Source organism: Perissodus microlepis, chromosome 5, assembly GCF_051167445.1.
Source record: "Perissodus microlepis isolate ML-2025 ecotype Zambia chromosome 5, ASM5116744v1, whole genome shotgun sequence".
In the NCBI taxonomy this organism is placed as follows: Eukaryota; Metazoa; Chordata; class Actinopteri; order Cichliformes; family Cichlidae; genus Perissodus; species Perissodus microlepis.
In genome coordinates, this window is record NC_140465.1 from 5,122,227 (window position 1) to 5,136,939 (window position 14,713).

The 14,713-nt window shown below is 41.2% G+C and overlaps 1 protein-coding gene across 2 annotated transcripts in view; it reads left to right on the forward strand.

The window, feature by feature from the left end:
* The first annotated feature begins 209 nt into the window (after positions 1–209).
* Positions 210–14,713, forward strand: part of klhdc8a (kelch domain containing 8A) — a 55,770-nt gene continuing 41,266 nt past the window's right edge. The window contains exons 1-2 of one of the 2 annotated variants that reach the window (XM_084927473.1): positions 211–662; positions 5,546–5,596. In XM_084927473.1, the coding sequence (XP_084783599.1) occupies positions 383–662; positions 5,546–5,596 (331 nt within the window). In that variant the 5' untranslated portion in view covers positions 211–382. Of the gene's footprint in view, positions 663–5,545; positions 5,597–14,713 lie in introns of both variants that reach the window. The other variant, XM_084927474.1, reaches the window with a different exon arrangement.

Below are 14,713 nucleotides of genomic sequence, written 5' to 3' on the forward strand. Positions count from 1 at the left end.
CAGCTCTGCATTTCCTGCTTTGATGTAAAATATCATAAGAAAAAAGATCAGCTAATGTTAGTCCGTCTGTGCAGGGCTATGTCTGCTCTAGAAAATAAGATCTAAGTATGCTTTAAGGAGATCAAATAGATATCAGTGAAACTGGAAACTGCATTACCTAATTCATAACAGCGCCACGTCCATAAAGTATTCAGACCATCTCCTCATCTCAGCTCAAAGACCAGTAATCTTCTGCTCCTGTCTATAAGAGACGCAATCTCTATCTCTTCCACTTCAAACACTTCAAGTGTGTCAGTGGGCTCTACTGTACCAAATATAGGTTAACACACATGCCCCCCCTTTCGGATTATACCGTCACACGGAATGAATATGAACTTGTGCGATGAAAACTGGAGATGAATGCTTCATCTCTGACCCACATAATGGCGATATATCAGGCTGGGTAAACGGATCTGAGCCGTGTTACCGCCTGCTCCTCCGCTGTGAGCTCCCGGTGCGGTGGGAGCTTTTAGCGGCGCGCCTCGTCTCTCATCTTCCTCCGCCTGGACCTGACTCTCCTCTTCCATCCTCTCTCCCTCTTTCCATCTCGGTACCAGAGGGAGGAGAGGAGGGAAAAACTGAGGCTACACACGCCGGGAAAAGGGGCGACGGAAACGGGAAAAGTAAGTAGCTCCGGAGGGGGAAATGAATGGAAGCGTTATCGCTCTCCCTGATAGACGTGACTCCCGGCTCAGTTGGGAAGTAATGCTGGTACTTTAGCTAGCGCCGTTTCAGGACTCGTTCCATTATTCAGGCGACACGATGGAAACCTCGAGAAAGTTACCTGCTCTTAACTTCAGCTAGTGGCTGTGACTTGGGTATAAGTAGGCTAGCGGCTCCATAGTGTGCGGTAGGCTAACATAAAAACTATTTTAAGAGAACCTCACACATTCATTGTCCCTTGAGAGTAACTGTTGTGTTAACTGAAGTGTTTTTATGTCTTATACCAAACTTATTACTTCTTCCAAACCCTGATTTTACACATTGAAATATAGTTTCTTGTACATCCTTAAGCTAAAAAACAGCACTTGTCTAATGGTTGTTCAGAGATTTGAAGAAAGGGGAGATATTGGTGATATAGCACTAAAGAATAGCACAGAGTAACAGTGAATTAGAGTCCAATATTATTTAAAAAGTAATGTAGTGAAGCCATGGGCAGCAGAGTGGAAACCTGTGCTGTAAGGTGCACATTCATAAAACAATATGCCCCAAGTTGCCAATTTATTGGATAAACTTGGGTAGAACTGATGCAGGCTAAAGAAGAAGCGGTGGTTCAGAGGTGGTGGTGCTTGGTTCCTTTAGCATTTATGAACAGCCTGTTTACTTGTTGTCAAATGGGGCCAGTGTAAAAAATATGTGGTACAAGCAGTCTGTGGGCTATTGTTGCTTGTGCTGCTGTTGGCCCATCAGCCAGTCGGAGAGAAGAGCAAAGTTATAACCTACAAAGGGGTGAAAAGAAACAAAGTGTTAAAAACAATGAAAAGTGTCCAGTGCAGTCACAGTGTGTTCGAACTGTATTTTTTAAATATTTGATGTGTTGTTTTGTGTGCTTCTCCCATTCCTGGTGAACTCTGCTGTTCCCTTCCCTGTTGTGGCCCACTTGTCAACCAGTCAGTGTTCGACAGCTGCACAGCATCATCCATGTTTAGCAAAGTGCAAAAATCAGAAAGTCCTTACTGTCCCTGTATTTAGGAATACAATGAAATTTGAACTTCTGCTCCTATTTGCTGCAGTAAAATAAATAAACACATGTAAACATAACAAACAGTTCTCATATGACACATAATAATATGCATAATGCATGAAGTAGCATCAAGTGCAAGATAAACATGCTAGATAAAAAACTGGGAGTTATTTGGGGATTTTGAAGAACTGTACAGGAGCAGGTTTGCATCATTTGAAAACCCCTCTCCATAGACAAATACCTACTCAGACAGAGTTGCCGTACACACACAGGCCTGCCAAGCTAAAGGTTATGAGGGTATGGACTGGGGATTCTTATAGATGGCTATAACTAGTGGATGAAATGTTACTATACTAGTAGTACACTTCTCTTGCACTTCTCTAACTAGTTTTAACCTAAAGCTGTACACTCAAACCTCCATCAAGGTATGGTTAATGTTGAGGTATTATTAGGTTCCCATAAAGTTGTGACTGACTTGGACTGTTTACCTGTTTTTTCAAAGTTCACTAGTTCTCTTTTCCAAAACTTTTTCCACAGTCTGTGAAATAATGATTGATGATGATGGATCCATTGTTACAGTCCTCATGACAGTGATGACAGTGAATATAACGACCTTCCAGGCCTTATCTCAAAAGGTCACTTACTCAATATTCACCACGCTTGTCTGTCTTCAGTCTGTCTAGGTTCAGGCTCAGCACAGATGTAAAGGAGGAAGAATGACATTTCTTTCTCTTCCCTTCTCCCCCAGGGAGATTGTCACTCTTCTGCTTTCACTCTTTGCTCCAAAGTTGGAAATTCTCAGCTCAGCTTACACTTACATAAAATATGTTGAAAAACCCCAGGAGAAACATTGGTCCCTTTGCTCAGTGTTAACTACTGTTTCAAGTCTAACAACTACCATGTCAATTGGTAGAAGACAATTTATTTAAAGAGTGATCACCCCTTGGTGGCCATTGAAGAGACTGCAAGTTTAGGCTTTGTCACGCAGGTCACATGGGCCCAGAGACTAGCTGACGAACCCTGCCAACCCAGACACTAGGGAAAAATGTGTGTTCCTCGACTGGTTGGGAAGTAGTTGCTGGAGGTTACTGGTTGCTGCCAGGTAAAATCTGTTGCAAGAAAGGTGCTGCACCAAAGACCGTCTTGTAATTGCTTTGGTTGCGAGCAGATTACAGTGGTTGCCCATAGTTTGCGTAGAAGATGCCAACTTGTCTGCAAACACTCAAAAACTAACCACAGAGGAGTAGTGAATCTTGTATTGTGTATTGTATTGCAAACCTGAAACAGAGACGGTTCCTCGTCAAAGTACAAATATGCCTTACTAAAGAAATCAGCACATTTCAACTTACAACTTTTAGTTTGAAGGGAAGCATTCTCAGTTTCCGGTTTGCGCAACCACTCCAGTCAATGACCAAAGCAATTGCAAGGTGGTTTTTGTTGCAGGACCTTATACCTTTTCGTGACCAATTTCAGCTATCAACTGCCAGCAACATCCTGCAACCACTTGCCAACCAGTTGCCCTTCACTTAGCTACAGCTTATTAAAGGTTAGGCCATTATTTTGTTACAACACCATTTTCAATCCCACAGTAAGACTTTGACCCCATCCTGTAACAAGAGAAACTATAGTAAAGAGATAATTTCTTCCAAAATTAACATAATTTTCAACTAATTTTTCCAATTATAAGTTAGATTTTAAAAAATAAGAAAGAAAATAGAACATTTCATTACACATCCTTAAGGTAAAATATATTTTAGAATCTACTAATAAACTAAGAGTATAGCAAACAACACAATACATTTAATTATTCTAGAAGAACCCCAAAAGGTTGATTCTGTTCATCTGGATGTAGCGTTTTCAGTGGGAGAAACGTTTCATCATTCATCCAAGTGACTTCTACAGTCTCAGCTGACTGCTGGTTTCATCAACCTTATAAACAGTTTGGGGAAACCTGATTTCCCCATGGACATGATCAGTGATCTTTGATCAGTGTTTGTTAGTCAGTGGTCATGACAACCCATTGTTCAATTCAATTCAATTCAATTTTATTTATATAGCGCCAAATCACAACAAAAGTCGCCTCAAGGCGCTTCATAGATACAGAAAAAAACCCAACAATCATATGACCCCCTATGAGCAAGCACTTTGGCGACAGTGGGAAGGAAAAACTCCCTTTTAACAGGAAGAAACCTCCGGCAGAACCAGGCTCAGGGAGGGGCGGCCATCTGCTGCGACCGGTTGGGGTGAGAGAAGGAAGACAGGATAAAGACATGCTGTGGAAGAGAGACAGAGGTTAATAACAGATATGATTCAATGCAGAGAGGTCTATTAATACATAGTGAGTGAGAAAGGTGACTGGAAAGGAAAAACTCAATGCATCATGGGAATCCCCCGGCAGCCTACGTCTATTGCAGCATAACTAAGGGAGGATTCAGGGTCACCTGGTCCAGCCCTAACTATATGCTTTAGCAAAAAGGAAAGTTTTAAGCCTAATCTTAAAAGTAGAGATAGTGTCTGTCTCCCGAATCCAAACTGGAAGCTGGTTCCACAGAAGAGGGGCCTGAAAACTGAAGGCTCTGCCTCCCATTCTACTTTTAAATACTCTATTGTTCATTCAGGGGGCTGGTTTTAGTCATTGTGCAAATGTACTGTTTATAAGGTTGGGGAAACCAGCAGTCAGCTGAGACTGAAGAAGTCACTTGGATGAGTGATGAAACGTTTCTCCCACTGAAAACGCTACGTCCAGATGAACAGAATCAACCTTTTGGGATTAACTCACCTGGATGATTGAGCATGCAGCAAAATACTGTCGAAGAAGAACATCATGGAAAAACTTGACTAAAATTGAGTTTTAGTTACACTAAAATAAACAAGTTTACTCCATTGTAAAACTGAAAATTTAAGGTTTATCATCTTATTAACATCTGCCTGCAGCCTCTTTCTTATCCACCTGTCATGCTTCTCCCTGAATCTGCAGCCCTTCACTTCCTCAGCTCTGCTCTTCAGGCCTGAAACCCATCTGATTTCTGCTCTGCATTTTACTCTTTATTTGCTCAGATCAATTCTCCACACTCAGCTATGTTTTCCTTGCTGCTCCACGGAGCCAGAACCACACCACACCGCAGATTAAAGACACACGTCCTTCGTGTGTCTTTAATCTGCTCTGTCACGGCTCAATGTTCCATCTGTGACCTGCAGTCCACTAGCTACTACGTTAGTGATAACTGATGGCTAATTTTGCTATCGGATAATTGCTAATAGTTAAAAAACTAACTTAAATGTGTGCATCAGCCAGGTTAACATTTCTGATTACTATTTAATACTTCAATGTTGTTGAAACCGGAGCTTTACTGACCTCTTTAAATTAATGCTACTGTGTTGTTCAGTGTTATGAATATTAACTACTCTGTGCCTGTCTGTGTGCAGCAGTGCTGTAAAGTTATGTGTCAGCTGGAGGAGGCAAAGATGGCACTGTTAGCATCAATATTGTTGCAAATGAAAATAGTAATTTGATATTAATTTTAGCATTGATTCACATTTGAGCATAGATTTTTTTTGACAACTCATCTGTAAGTGTCCATTGTAGCCAGCCAGGGGCCAGTGAACTTAGTCAATGGAAAGCCCATCACATGCCCAAATGGCCTGCAAATGGTCAGTCCACTTGCCTAACATGCTATTTTAATGGTCCCATGGTCCCGACTAAACAGACAAAAGAGTTTGAGTTGGTGCAATCTTTGAACAGGTCATGAAATCTGAGGATTCTACACATGTATAAGACAGTGAGGTGCAGAGTTTTAAAGTGCCATCTTCTTGACTTCACAGGTGAGGCTGAGAGATTACCCAGAGCTTCCTCTGTGGGATTCCAAACTGAAGGTAGTGCCATTAGTTTTCTTCTAGTTGGAAGGCCTCACCTCCAACACCTCTGCTTTTCTTTCACTGCACCTCTTCTTCCTGCTCGCATCTTTTCCTGTCTACACATGCATTGATTGGTTCCTTGTGTGCGCACACCCACATGCTCAGACACACACATAAATAGCATTTCAGCCAATTGTTGTGCATAGCTCGCAGTGGTGCATTATGTTAAATCAATGCCTGCCTCGCTGTAACACCAGCACACCCATTATTCGTAAGACAAACTAAGGACAGAGCTCCTTCCTATTGATGTTAGCAAGAAATTTACAAATGATAATACTGTGTGTGCACACATGTGTGCGTCAGTGTGTGTGTCAGTCAGTGAGTGCTGTTGGGATGAGCCATCATCCCAACAGCCTGACAAGGCAAATGGCACTTAAAAATATCAATCTGGCAGTAGGTCTCCAAAGTCACAGTTTTGTTTGACAGCTGGTAGCACATGCTTTGGGTGATATGGTTGTGTTACAAAACACACAGTAAACATGTATGTCTATGCAGAGTGAACTATTTTACATTGTTCACCAGTTGTATGAAGAAACTCACCAAATGAACAACAGATAATAACATTTTGCCTAAAATCAATGTAACAGTGAATAGTCACATTAGTTTAGTTTTTATGCACTTCAGCACAGAGTCAGTCTTTTTTGTCATTTTTGCTGTGAAGTAAACAAAAATTCATTTGCAGGTAACATTTCTTTAACTTGATAGTAACAGTAAGGACACTGTACACTGTAGAAAAAAAATCCTAAAAAAAACAGTAATATTCCGGCAGCTGGGGCGCCAAAATAATACCATAAAATAACAGAAAATAACTAAAATACGGTTATTTTCAGTAATGACAATACAGTTTGTTGCCGTAATTTTACATGGGATTTTGCCTTTTTCAAGTGCTTTTAAACATTAAATTAGGAACATTTTAATGTGATTAAACAATGAAATTACCTATAAACAAGGTCAATGAATGCGGCAATATGAATAATAATACTTAAATGTACAGAAATATACAGTTAACAGTTGGTTTAAATAATAATGGATTGCATTTATAGAGCGCTTTTCGAGACTCAAAGCGCTTTACAATTCCACTATTCATTCACGCTCACATACTGGTGGAGGCAGCTACAGTTGTAGCCACAGCTGCCCTGGGGCAGACTGACAGAGGCGAGGCTGCCATATCGCGCCATCGGCCCCTCTGGCCATCACCAGTAGGTGGTAGGTGAAGTGTCTTGCCCAAGGACACAACGACCGAGAGTGTCCGGCTCGGACACTCTCGGTCGTTGGAGCCCCGGCTCGGGGCTCCAACCGGCAACCTTCTGATTACAAGGCGAACTCCCAACTTTTGAGCCACGATCACCCTAAATAACGTTCTTTGATGTAAACAAAGTTTATAAGAATCATTTTATATATTTTTCCATAGCATTACATTTGAATTTAACAGTTCAATCTTTCAAATAACGGACAAATATTTGTGAAATTATGATACATTTGTGAATGTATTTTAACAATCTAAATATGCACATGTACAGACAAATATATTTAAAAAACAAGAAAATTATGTTTTATTACATTTACAGTGATTTTACGTTAATTTACATTTGAAATGTAAAATCACTGTCTATTTATGTAAATTTAATGATATTCTAGAAAAACACTACAAAACTGTAAAATGCACAATAAAATACTTTTATATTACAATTTTTTTACAGTATAGTCCCGTAGTGCCTTGAATGCCTCACAAACTGTGTCTGGGAGAAACATTTTCATGTCGTGTTCACTCATCTTGTGAATAATTTTCTGAAATATAAAGTGAAACTGCAGGATTCTTTCACATCTCTTTAGTAAATCAGAAAATAAGCAGGGGAAAAACTGCAGGGCTGCACATGTTTTAACAAAAGGTTCTTATCTTAACTAAACAGTCGAAGCATCGGGAGCAGGATTAGCAAACACTAGGTAATGAACTGTGTGTGTGTGTGTGTTTGCACAAAAGTCCCCAGGTTAGATCTTTCCTGCTGATGGCACAAATTGGTTGCTTTTTTGAGTTTTTGTTTTTTTTTCTTTTTGTAATATTGGCCTGTAGCCTCGTTCTGCTCTGTTATGTATGCAGTTTACTGAAACCAGAGTGTAGCCTGGCTTACATGACTCTGTTTTTCTGCTGTAGCCTCACATGCACATGCACCTGCGCTGCTTCTGTTTTTGGCTCATTGTTGCTGTCCTCATTATCTGTGCCCGAATACATTTCAAGCCGAACTGTATACCCGTCAGCCAGTATACAAGTCAGTATATCTGATTGCTGTACTCTCAGCACTGTCTTCATACTGAGTAGCATGGCAGCTGAGTTAGCTGTGATATGGAAACAAGTAGTGTCTCCACCTATGGTAGTTGTCTAGTTTGTTGAATACATGGCTGGAAACAGTATTGTATTCACTTAAAATAATGTCTTGGGGTCACAGTTGAGTCTATATTTCCCACAGTTAGGCTCTGTTGGTGGTTTTAGTTGTGGTGCACGTCCATGCGTGGAGTGTGGAGTGTGTGTGCCCAAAAAGAGGTCAAGGTTTTTTCTTTGTAGAGAAATAATTTTGCTTGCCAAAGGCATTTTAACCAGCACCAAAGAAAACTCACAAGCAGCAAAGTGATAACGTTTTAGAATGAAAAAAACAAACAAAAATCAAGCGGTGTGTGGATGTGTTTAATTACATCATTCAACAAGCAGCACATACTTGGTGTGTTGGTCTTCTTAGAGGCCAGCTCTTCTTTATCCCACAGCTGGTGGATCAGCAAGCACAGATGTAGTGATCTGGTTTTGACAGGGTCCCACTTTTACACTGATAGTGACCTGAGTGCTTCATTAGAAACACTAGAGCCCAGCTTCTCCCAGTGGGTTTAGCAGTATTATATTACAAGGTGGCCAACACTCACTCATGTCAAACTGTTTCAGCACCAGCGTAACATCGTAAATGTTGAACTGAAGACTAATGTAAACCAGACTCTAGTTTCACACCGTTTTCCATGCTTCTTTTTTTCACTGCTAAATCCTGATTTTATAACAAAAAGAGGTTCACTGACAAAATCTCCGGCCACACTTTAAAGTCTTGGTGATTCTGTGATTTCAGCAGTATTCACATGTTGAATCTTCACTCAGAGGCACAGTGTGAAGTCCTATCAGGATAAAACTTCTTGTTAGCGGCTGTACTGACGATTTGTAGTCAACAGTTCTTTAGGTTTCTACATCGGTCATGAACTGTCTGAGTAACAGTTTAAAATGGAGAGTTTCAGACAGAGGCTGAACGAAGGTCCTGCAGCAATATACAGTATAAAGACACAAGTGTGTCTAAAATGTAACTTTTCTAGTTATAAATACATTTTCACAGCTGTTTATTCGACTGACAGTGATGCTTTTTTATCGTTACCAAAGTTGTACCACAGCTTCCTGTGTTTGATGAGGTGCAGTTTGTGTATAATCTATTCAGTAATAGTCACAAATAGCAGAACGATGCAAATTTCTGTCTATTTACTCAACACAGACTCATTGCTGTTGGATTGTAATTCTGAGTGTTTCGGTGGTGACTGAGCATGGTAGTAAGCCAGAAATAACCCAGGAAGTACACAGCGTACTTTATTTAATGAATTATGAAGTAAAATAATAGATATTTAGATTACTTACAGAGCAATCAACAGTTGTGGACTGCAGCTGATGCCAGTAGTTCTGTGTAAGCTTGGTGTGCTCAGCTTGTGTTACTGCTTTCAAAAATTGATATTTATTCAACCACAGCAGTGGTAGTTACTTTACCACAGGTAACTTGTTAGAGTACTTTGTAGTGTAGTTTGTTCAGAGTCTTTTACCCTATAGCGTGAAACCCATACTCTCGCCGTGACAGCTCATTGAGAAAGGATTTAGTACTCTAAATGCAACACTTTGTACGGTGCCACACCCAACACACCTGATAAAGCGGTTACACACACACACACAGTCTCACGTTATTTTTATGTTGCTCACTTCTTTTCCGAGCATTTCAGTGGAGGGTGTTGCACTTAGTCGGTGGCTGATAAATCTTTTGCCGCTCAGCAGGTCTGTAATTACATCTGACCTGGTTCAGTCACAGCAACACGAAGTGGAAGAAATTTGAATTTCTTCAGGTCAGGTCAGAGACTTACTTTGGTGAGTAAAAATGGTCTGCTTGAACTCACAGTCCACAGCTTGCTAAATTACTGTGTGCAGCACTGGAACTAGCGATCCTCAGGGACCTGTAATGTTAGTCTAAGTCTTCTTCTGCCTAACAAGGTGAATGTTGCTGTACCACAGCAGGTGAGCAGCGTGTTACTGCGCATCTGTCTGTGGGACAGGGGGAAAAAACATGCCAGCCTGCTTGCTGGGTTAAAATTTTCAAGTACACTAACCTTACCTCCTGCTGATTTTATATCCATACGCCCAGAGGAGGGGTGTTACACAGTCCTGCACCCTTAAACGCAACTCCTACACCTAAACCGTTTCACTCTTTATAGAAGTGCAGCCTGAAAAAAAATGCCCTCAATATGCACAAATGCGCTCACTCTGAAAGTCACCCACTTAAATCTTTAAAGGCTAGAAGTGCAGCTAACACACGCGCACGGACACACACACACACACACACACACATATATTAAACCATGCTGCAGTAAAGGAACCGTTAGGGAGTTAATTCCAATTCTGCTGACAGTAGACAGGTTTTACCATTCTCTCTCACTATCACATAGTAATTACTTATAAGGCCACAGGGATTATGATGTCCCCAACTCCCCTCTGTAATAGAGCTCTTGCTCCATATAACCCTTTAGCTTTGCGTCCCAGTGTCTATCATCCCCCTAATTAAGCTGTCCCTCCCTCTCATTATCGCTGTATGTAATATCCTCCAACCATTAACTTAGCCCACTTCACCCACTCCTCACCATTACTAACCCCTCCCCCCTCTCGCTTCTCCTTCAGCTTTCCTGTCTTGTTTTTGTGCTTCTCCCTCCTGCTCTTTTCTTCACTCAAGCCTTCACACCACTGCCACACTGCATCAGCTTGGTCTAATTCTACTCCTACACAGCAGTGAAAGGAAGCAGAACCACAATGCCCTGAATATACCCGTGTTTGAGTTCGGGGAGTGGGGGTTCGGGGTGGGGGGTGCGTCTTCACTGACACAATACAGTACAGAGATAATTCAATATGCATTGGCCGTACGTAATCAGCCACGTTTTTCGGTGCAGGCACATCATGTCCAAGCATACATCGTGCTTCATTTTCTCAGCTCTGATCATGTTTGCTGTTTCCTAAGTGCCTGCGTCTATTTCCGTCTTGTCTCCATGGCTCCTGTCGCAGCCACATACAAAATGCAGTTGCATCTTCAGATGAGCTGATCCACAGCTTCAGCGTACTCCAACTCTCAGCTGAAAACACATTGAGACGTTTGTGCATCTGAGCATCAAGGCACGACTGTGTGTGATGAACGTCCCCTGGGATCTGTGTCCTGTTCTTTGTTGACTCCATAGTCCGCTGTTTCCTTATTGGTGGCTTTTGAACAGTTCCTTGTTGTATTTGAGTCTTGATAGCTCGGTTAAAAACAAACATCTTTATTAGTTGACCTATGAAGATAATGAAAAGTATTCTTTTCTAAGGACTGTGTAGCTGTATCTCTGTAACTGGAAAAAAAACACCCTAAAAATGGAAAAAGCAGGAAATGTGTACCGATTTCTAGGGTTGTGTTTGTTTTCATTTGTTTTTTTTTGTTTTCATTTGTTTTATGTACATTTTAATTATCCCTTCATTCTTTTCATTTGCTCTCTACTTTGCTTTGGCTGACATTTTCCTTGTCTGAATTTCTACTTCACTGCAACTTACTGGTATTCAGGAGTCTTTCACCCTCAATCATTTCATAAGCAGTTTCATTCTTTCACAGTTTTTAGACTGCATGACTCGGGGCATTATCATTCCCAACGCGTAACATGCCGACGATTTGTCACACCCGAGGCGTCTCATAGTAACGCAAAAGGTATCCGTCCACGTCCTTATAAAGCGCCCTGGGTTCTCACTATACTCCAATATAGCAGAGGCTCAAGCCGTCCATTCCAACACAAACACATGAAAGTATCACTGATAAATCAACAATAAAATAGCTTCATGTTGTGGCCGTTACAAAGTGTATTCCAAGCTGATTCAGGATCTGAAAGTGAACAGATTAAGGTAATAGTGCTTTGTTATTATTATTATTATTATTTCTCATGTATAGATTCATTCCCACCTAGAGCAGGGTGATATGACCAAAAATATTTATCACGATATACATTTGAAAATTTGCGATAACGATATAACTGACGATATAATTGACACTAGACAAAATACTTTACAACTCCACAACTTTATTAGTGCAAAAAAAAAAACCCCATCAATGTATTTTCACTTAAACAAGCAGCTGTTTTTTATGTGCATTAAAGTTATGTAAAAATTTAACAGTGCAAATGCAAATTCCTTGCTGACAGTTTAATCAAAAGGCATTTCCAGTGGAAATTGGCCGACATATCCTCAGCATAATCATGTATAATACCCACAAAACTTACAAAGAGGTTATACACACACAATATGGTAATATTATGTTGAAGCACAGTACGTATCACTCCGCGAGGCTCCTGCCTACGATAGTCGTAATGCTCCAACAATCCATCAAGCGGTGCGGGTTCGTAGCTTAGCAAAGTCGTACTAAAACATTTGACAGATTTTCGAGCGCCGTGTACCACATGAAATCGTTTCGAGGTCAGTAAACACAACCAGAATTCATACATAAGGCACACAGGATTATAAGCACGTGCGCATTCGCTGTCAAAATAAAAGACGCGCACCAGATAAGAAGTTGCAACGCGCGTTTGCGTACATATAAAAGGCACTGTTTTTGTCCGCTAGAGTGGGATTTTCACGGCATATTCTGCACCATATCTCTGTGCGTTCATCATTTTTTTGAAGCCAGCTCACCTCCTGCAACCACTTTTCCGAGAATACGCGCTTCTTTTGCGGTTCGGACTCCTTCTGACATTTCTGTGGAGGTGGAGGAACACCAAAGTAACTGCTTAAAGGAGCTTGCTTCTTCGACATCTTTAAGAGTTCTAAACAAATGTCTGTCCTCTACCAGAAAATCTTATTTACACAAACGCGCGTTGCAACTTCTTATCTGGTGCGCGTCTTTTATTTTGACAGCGAATGCGCACCTGCGGACCACTTATGTGCAGCCCTGATTATAAGGGGCACTGCCGATTTTCAGAAAAATCAAAGGATTGATTTTAAGTGCGCCGCATTTTCCAAAAAACACAGTAATAATGACGGCCCGCTAGCATGCTCTACCAAAAACAGTGCTTTGTTGTGTATCTGACGGACGAAAGCTAAACCAGTTCCACATCACTGAAGTTGCAACATTTTTACAAACCAATTCTGGTTCATCCGTTTCATTCAACGATCTGCTTTCGCCCTTCTCATTCTCCGTCGCCGCCATGCTTTTTCCGTCATGTGCGTATGAAAACAAAGGCACTGCTCATGTGCGTTTTACCCATATTCTATCGCGATATTTCATTTTCTTATCGTTGCGCAACATTATACCGATATTACCGTGAACGATATGATGTGGCCCAGCCCTATTCCCGCCTACTCTCATTCCCAATGTGTAAAATAGTGACGATTTGTCACAATCGTAGCTATTTTACGCGTTGGGATGAAAACCTGTTGCATCACTAGGTGCTTAATTTTATATAGCAATGAGACTGGAAACTGGAGACTATGTTCACAGTTTTGAACCAGCCACTGTCAGTCCAACAGTCCTTTTTTGTTTTAAATTGAACAAAAAGTGAGGGTAAAATATGCTAATAAGCACGGTTTCCAGTCTGTAATGTGTCAGTTTAAGTGATGGTATTGGTGTTGGTAAAGTGCTAGCAAACACAGTCAGCTAGCTAAGTTAGCTCAACCTTTTGTCCAACACAGGAATGTCCTTTTTCTGTGATACTAGATCTACATGACGCTACACTTGCTAGCCATACATGATGCTCTGTGTCAGCGCAGTGTCCAGATGGTTGTGTGCAGCTCTGACTGTTGCTCAACACAGCTTAACAGAAAATCCACCACCTTTTGGTGACCACCACCTAGCCAAATTCTTAAGGAAGCAGACCACAAAATAAGAAGAAATGACAAAACTCATGCAATCCTGTGCCTATACTGGCTATAACCAGCTGTTATACTATACTGGAAAATACTGTGAATGGCTGCATCCTGATATAAGAGCGTCTTGTCATGTTGTCGACCACACATAAGGATTTACGTCAGCTTTGACACTAAGGATTAGTTTTGTCGTTAAACAGGTTAAATTGGCAGGCAACCTGACGTTATGTGACTTCTCCCTTCATCACAATGGAGCAGCTTTTTCCTGCTTGATAGGTGGTCAGTGTGTTTGGGTTTTAATGGACCGGTGGAGTGTTGTGAAAGCCAGAGCAGGAGAAAGAAATAGGTGCTCTATTTTCTCCCCCTTAAAAGCGGCAGTGTTCTCACTTTTACTGCATCTGCCAGCTGAGCACACAGACACGCCCAAACACACTCAAATAAATGACACATAAAAACCATAAGGACAGCCAGAGGGAGGGAAACACAACGATCTGTTTGCCTTTTAAATACAGATAAGAGAGACGCCAACTGCTCCCCAACAGCCTCGGCCAACAATCAGCCACAATTGATTTAGTCTCTGCTCGCTCATTACAGGACCTGGACCCTGTGCTGGCAGATTTAGGTTGCCAGTTGACTTCATGGGTGCGAGCACAGACACAGGAACAGCTGGGCTGGAGCATTTTGTAATTTCAGTCTTGTGTAAAATATGTAAATGCTAATATAGCATAGCATGATGGCCAGCAGCAGCATAGTTTAAAGAAGCTCTGGTGACAGCAGCAAGATAATTACACCTCATTGTGATTTCCTACCACAGAGTCTCTGTCTGCTGAAAGCATTTTAATAATGATAGCTCATGGTGTGTTTGTTTGCATACAGCGGAGATAAGATTAGTGAAGAGAGCAGCCTTTGCATCTCTGGAGGCTGAGGGA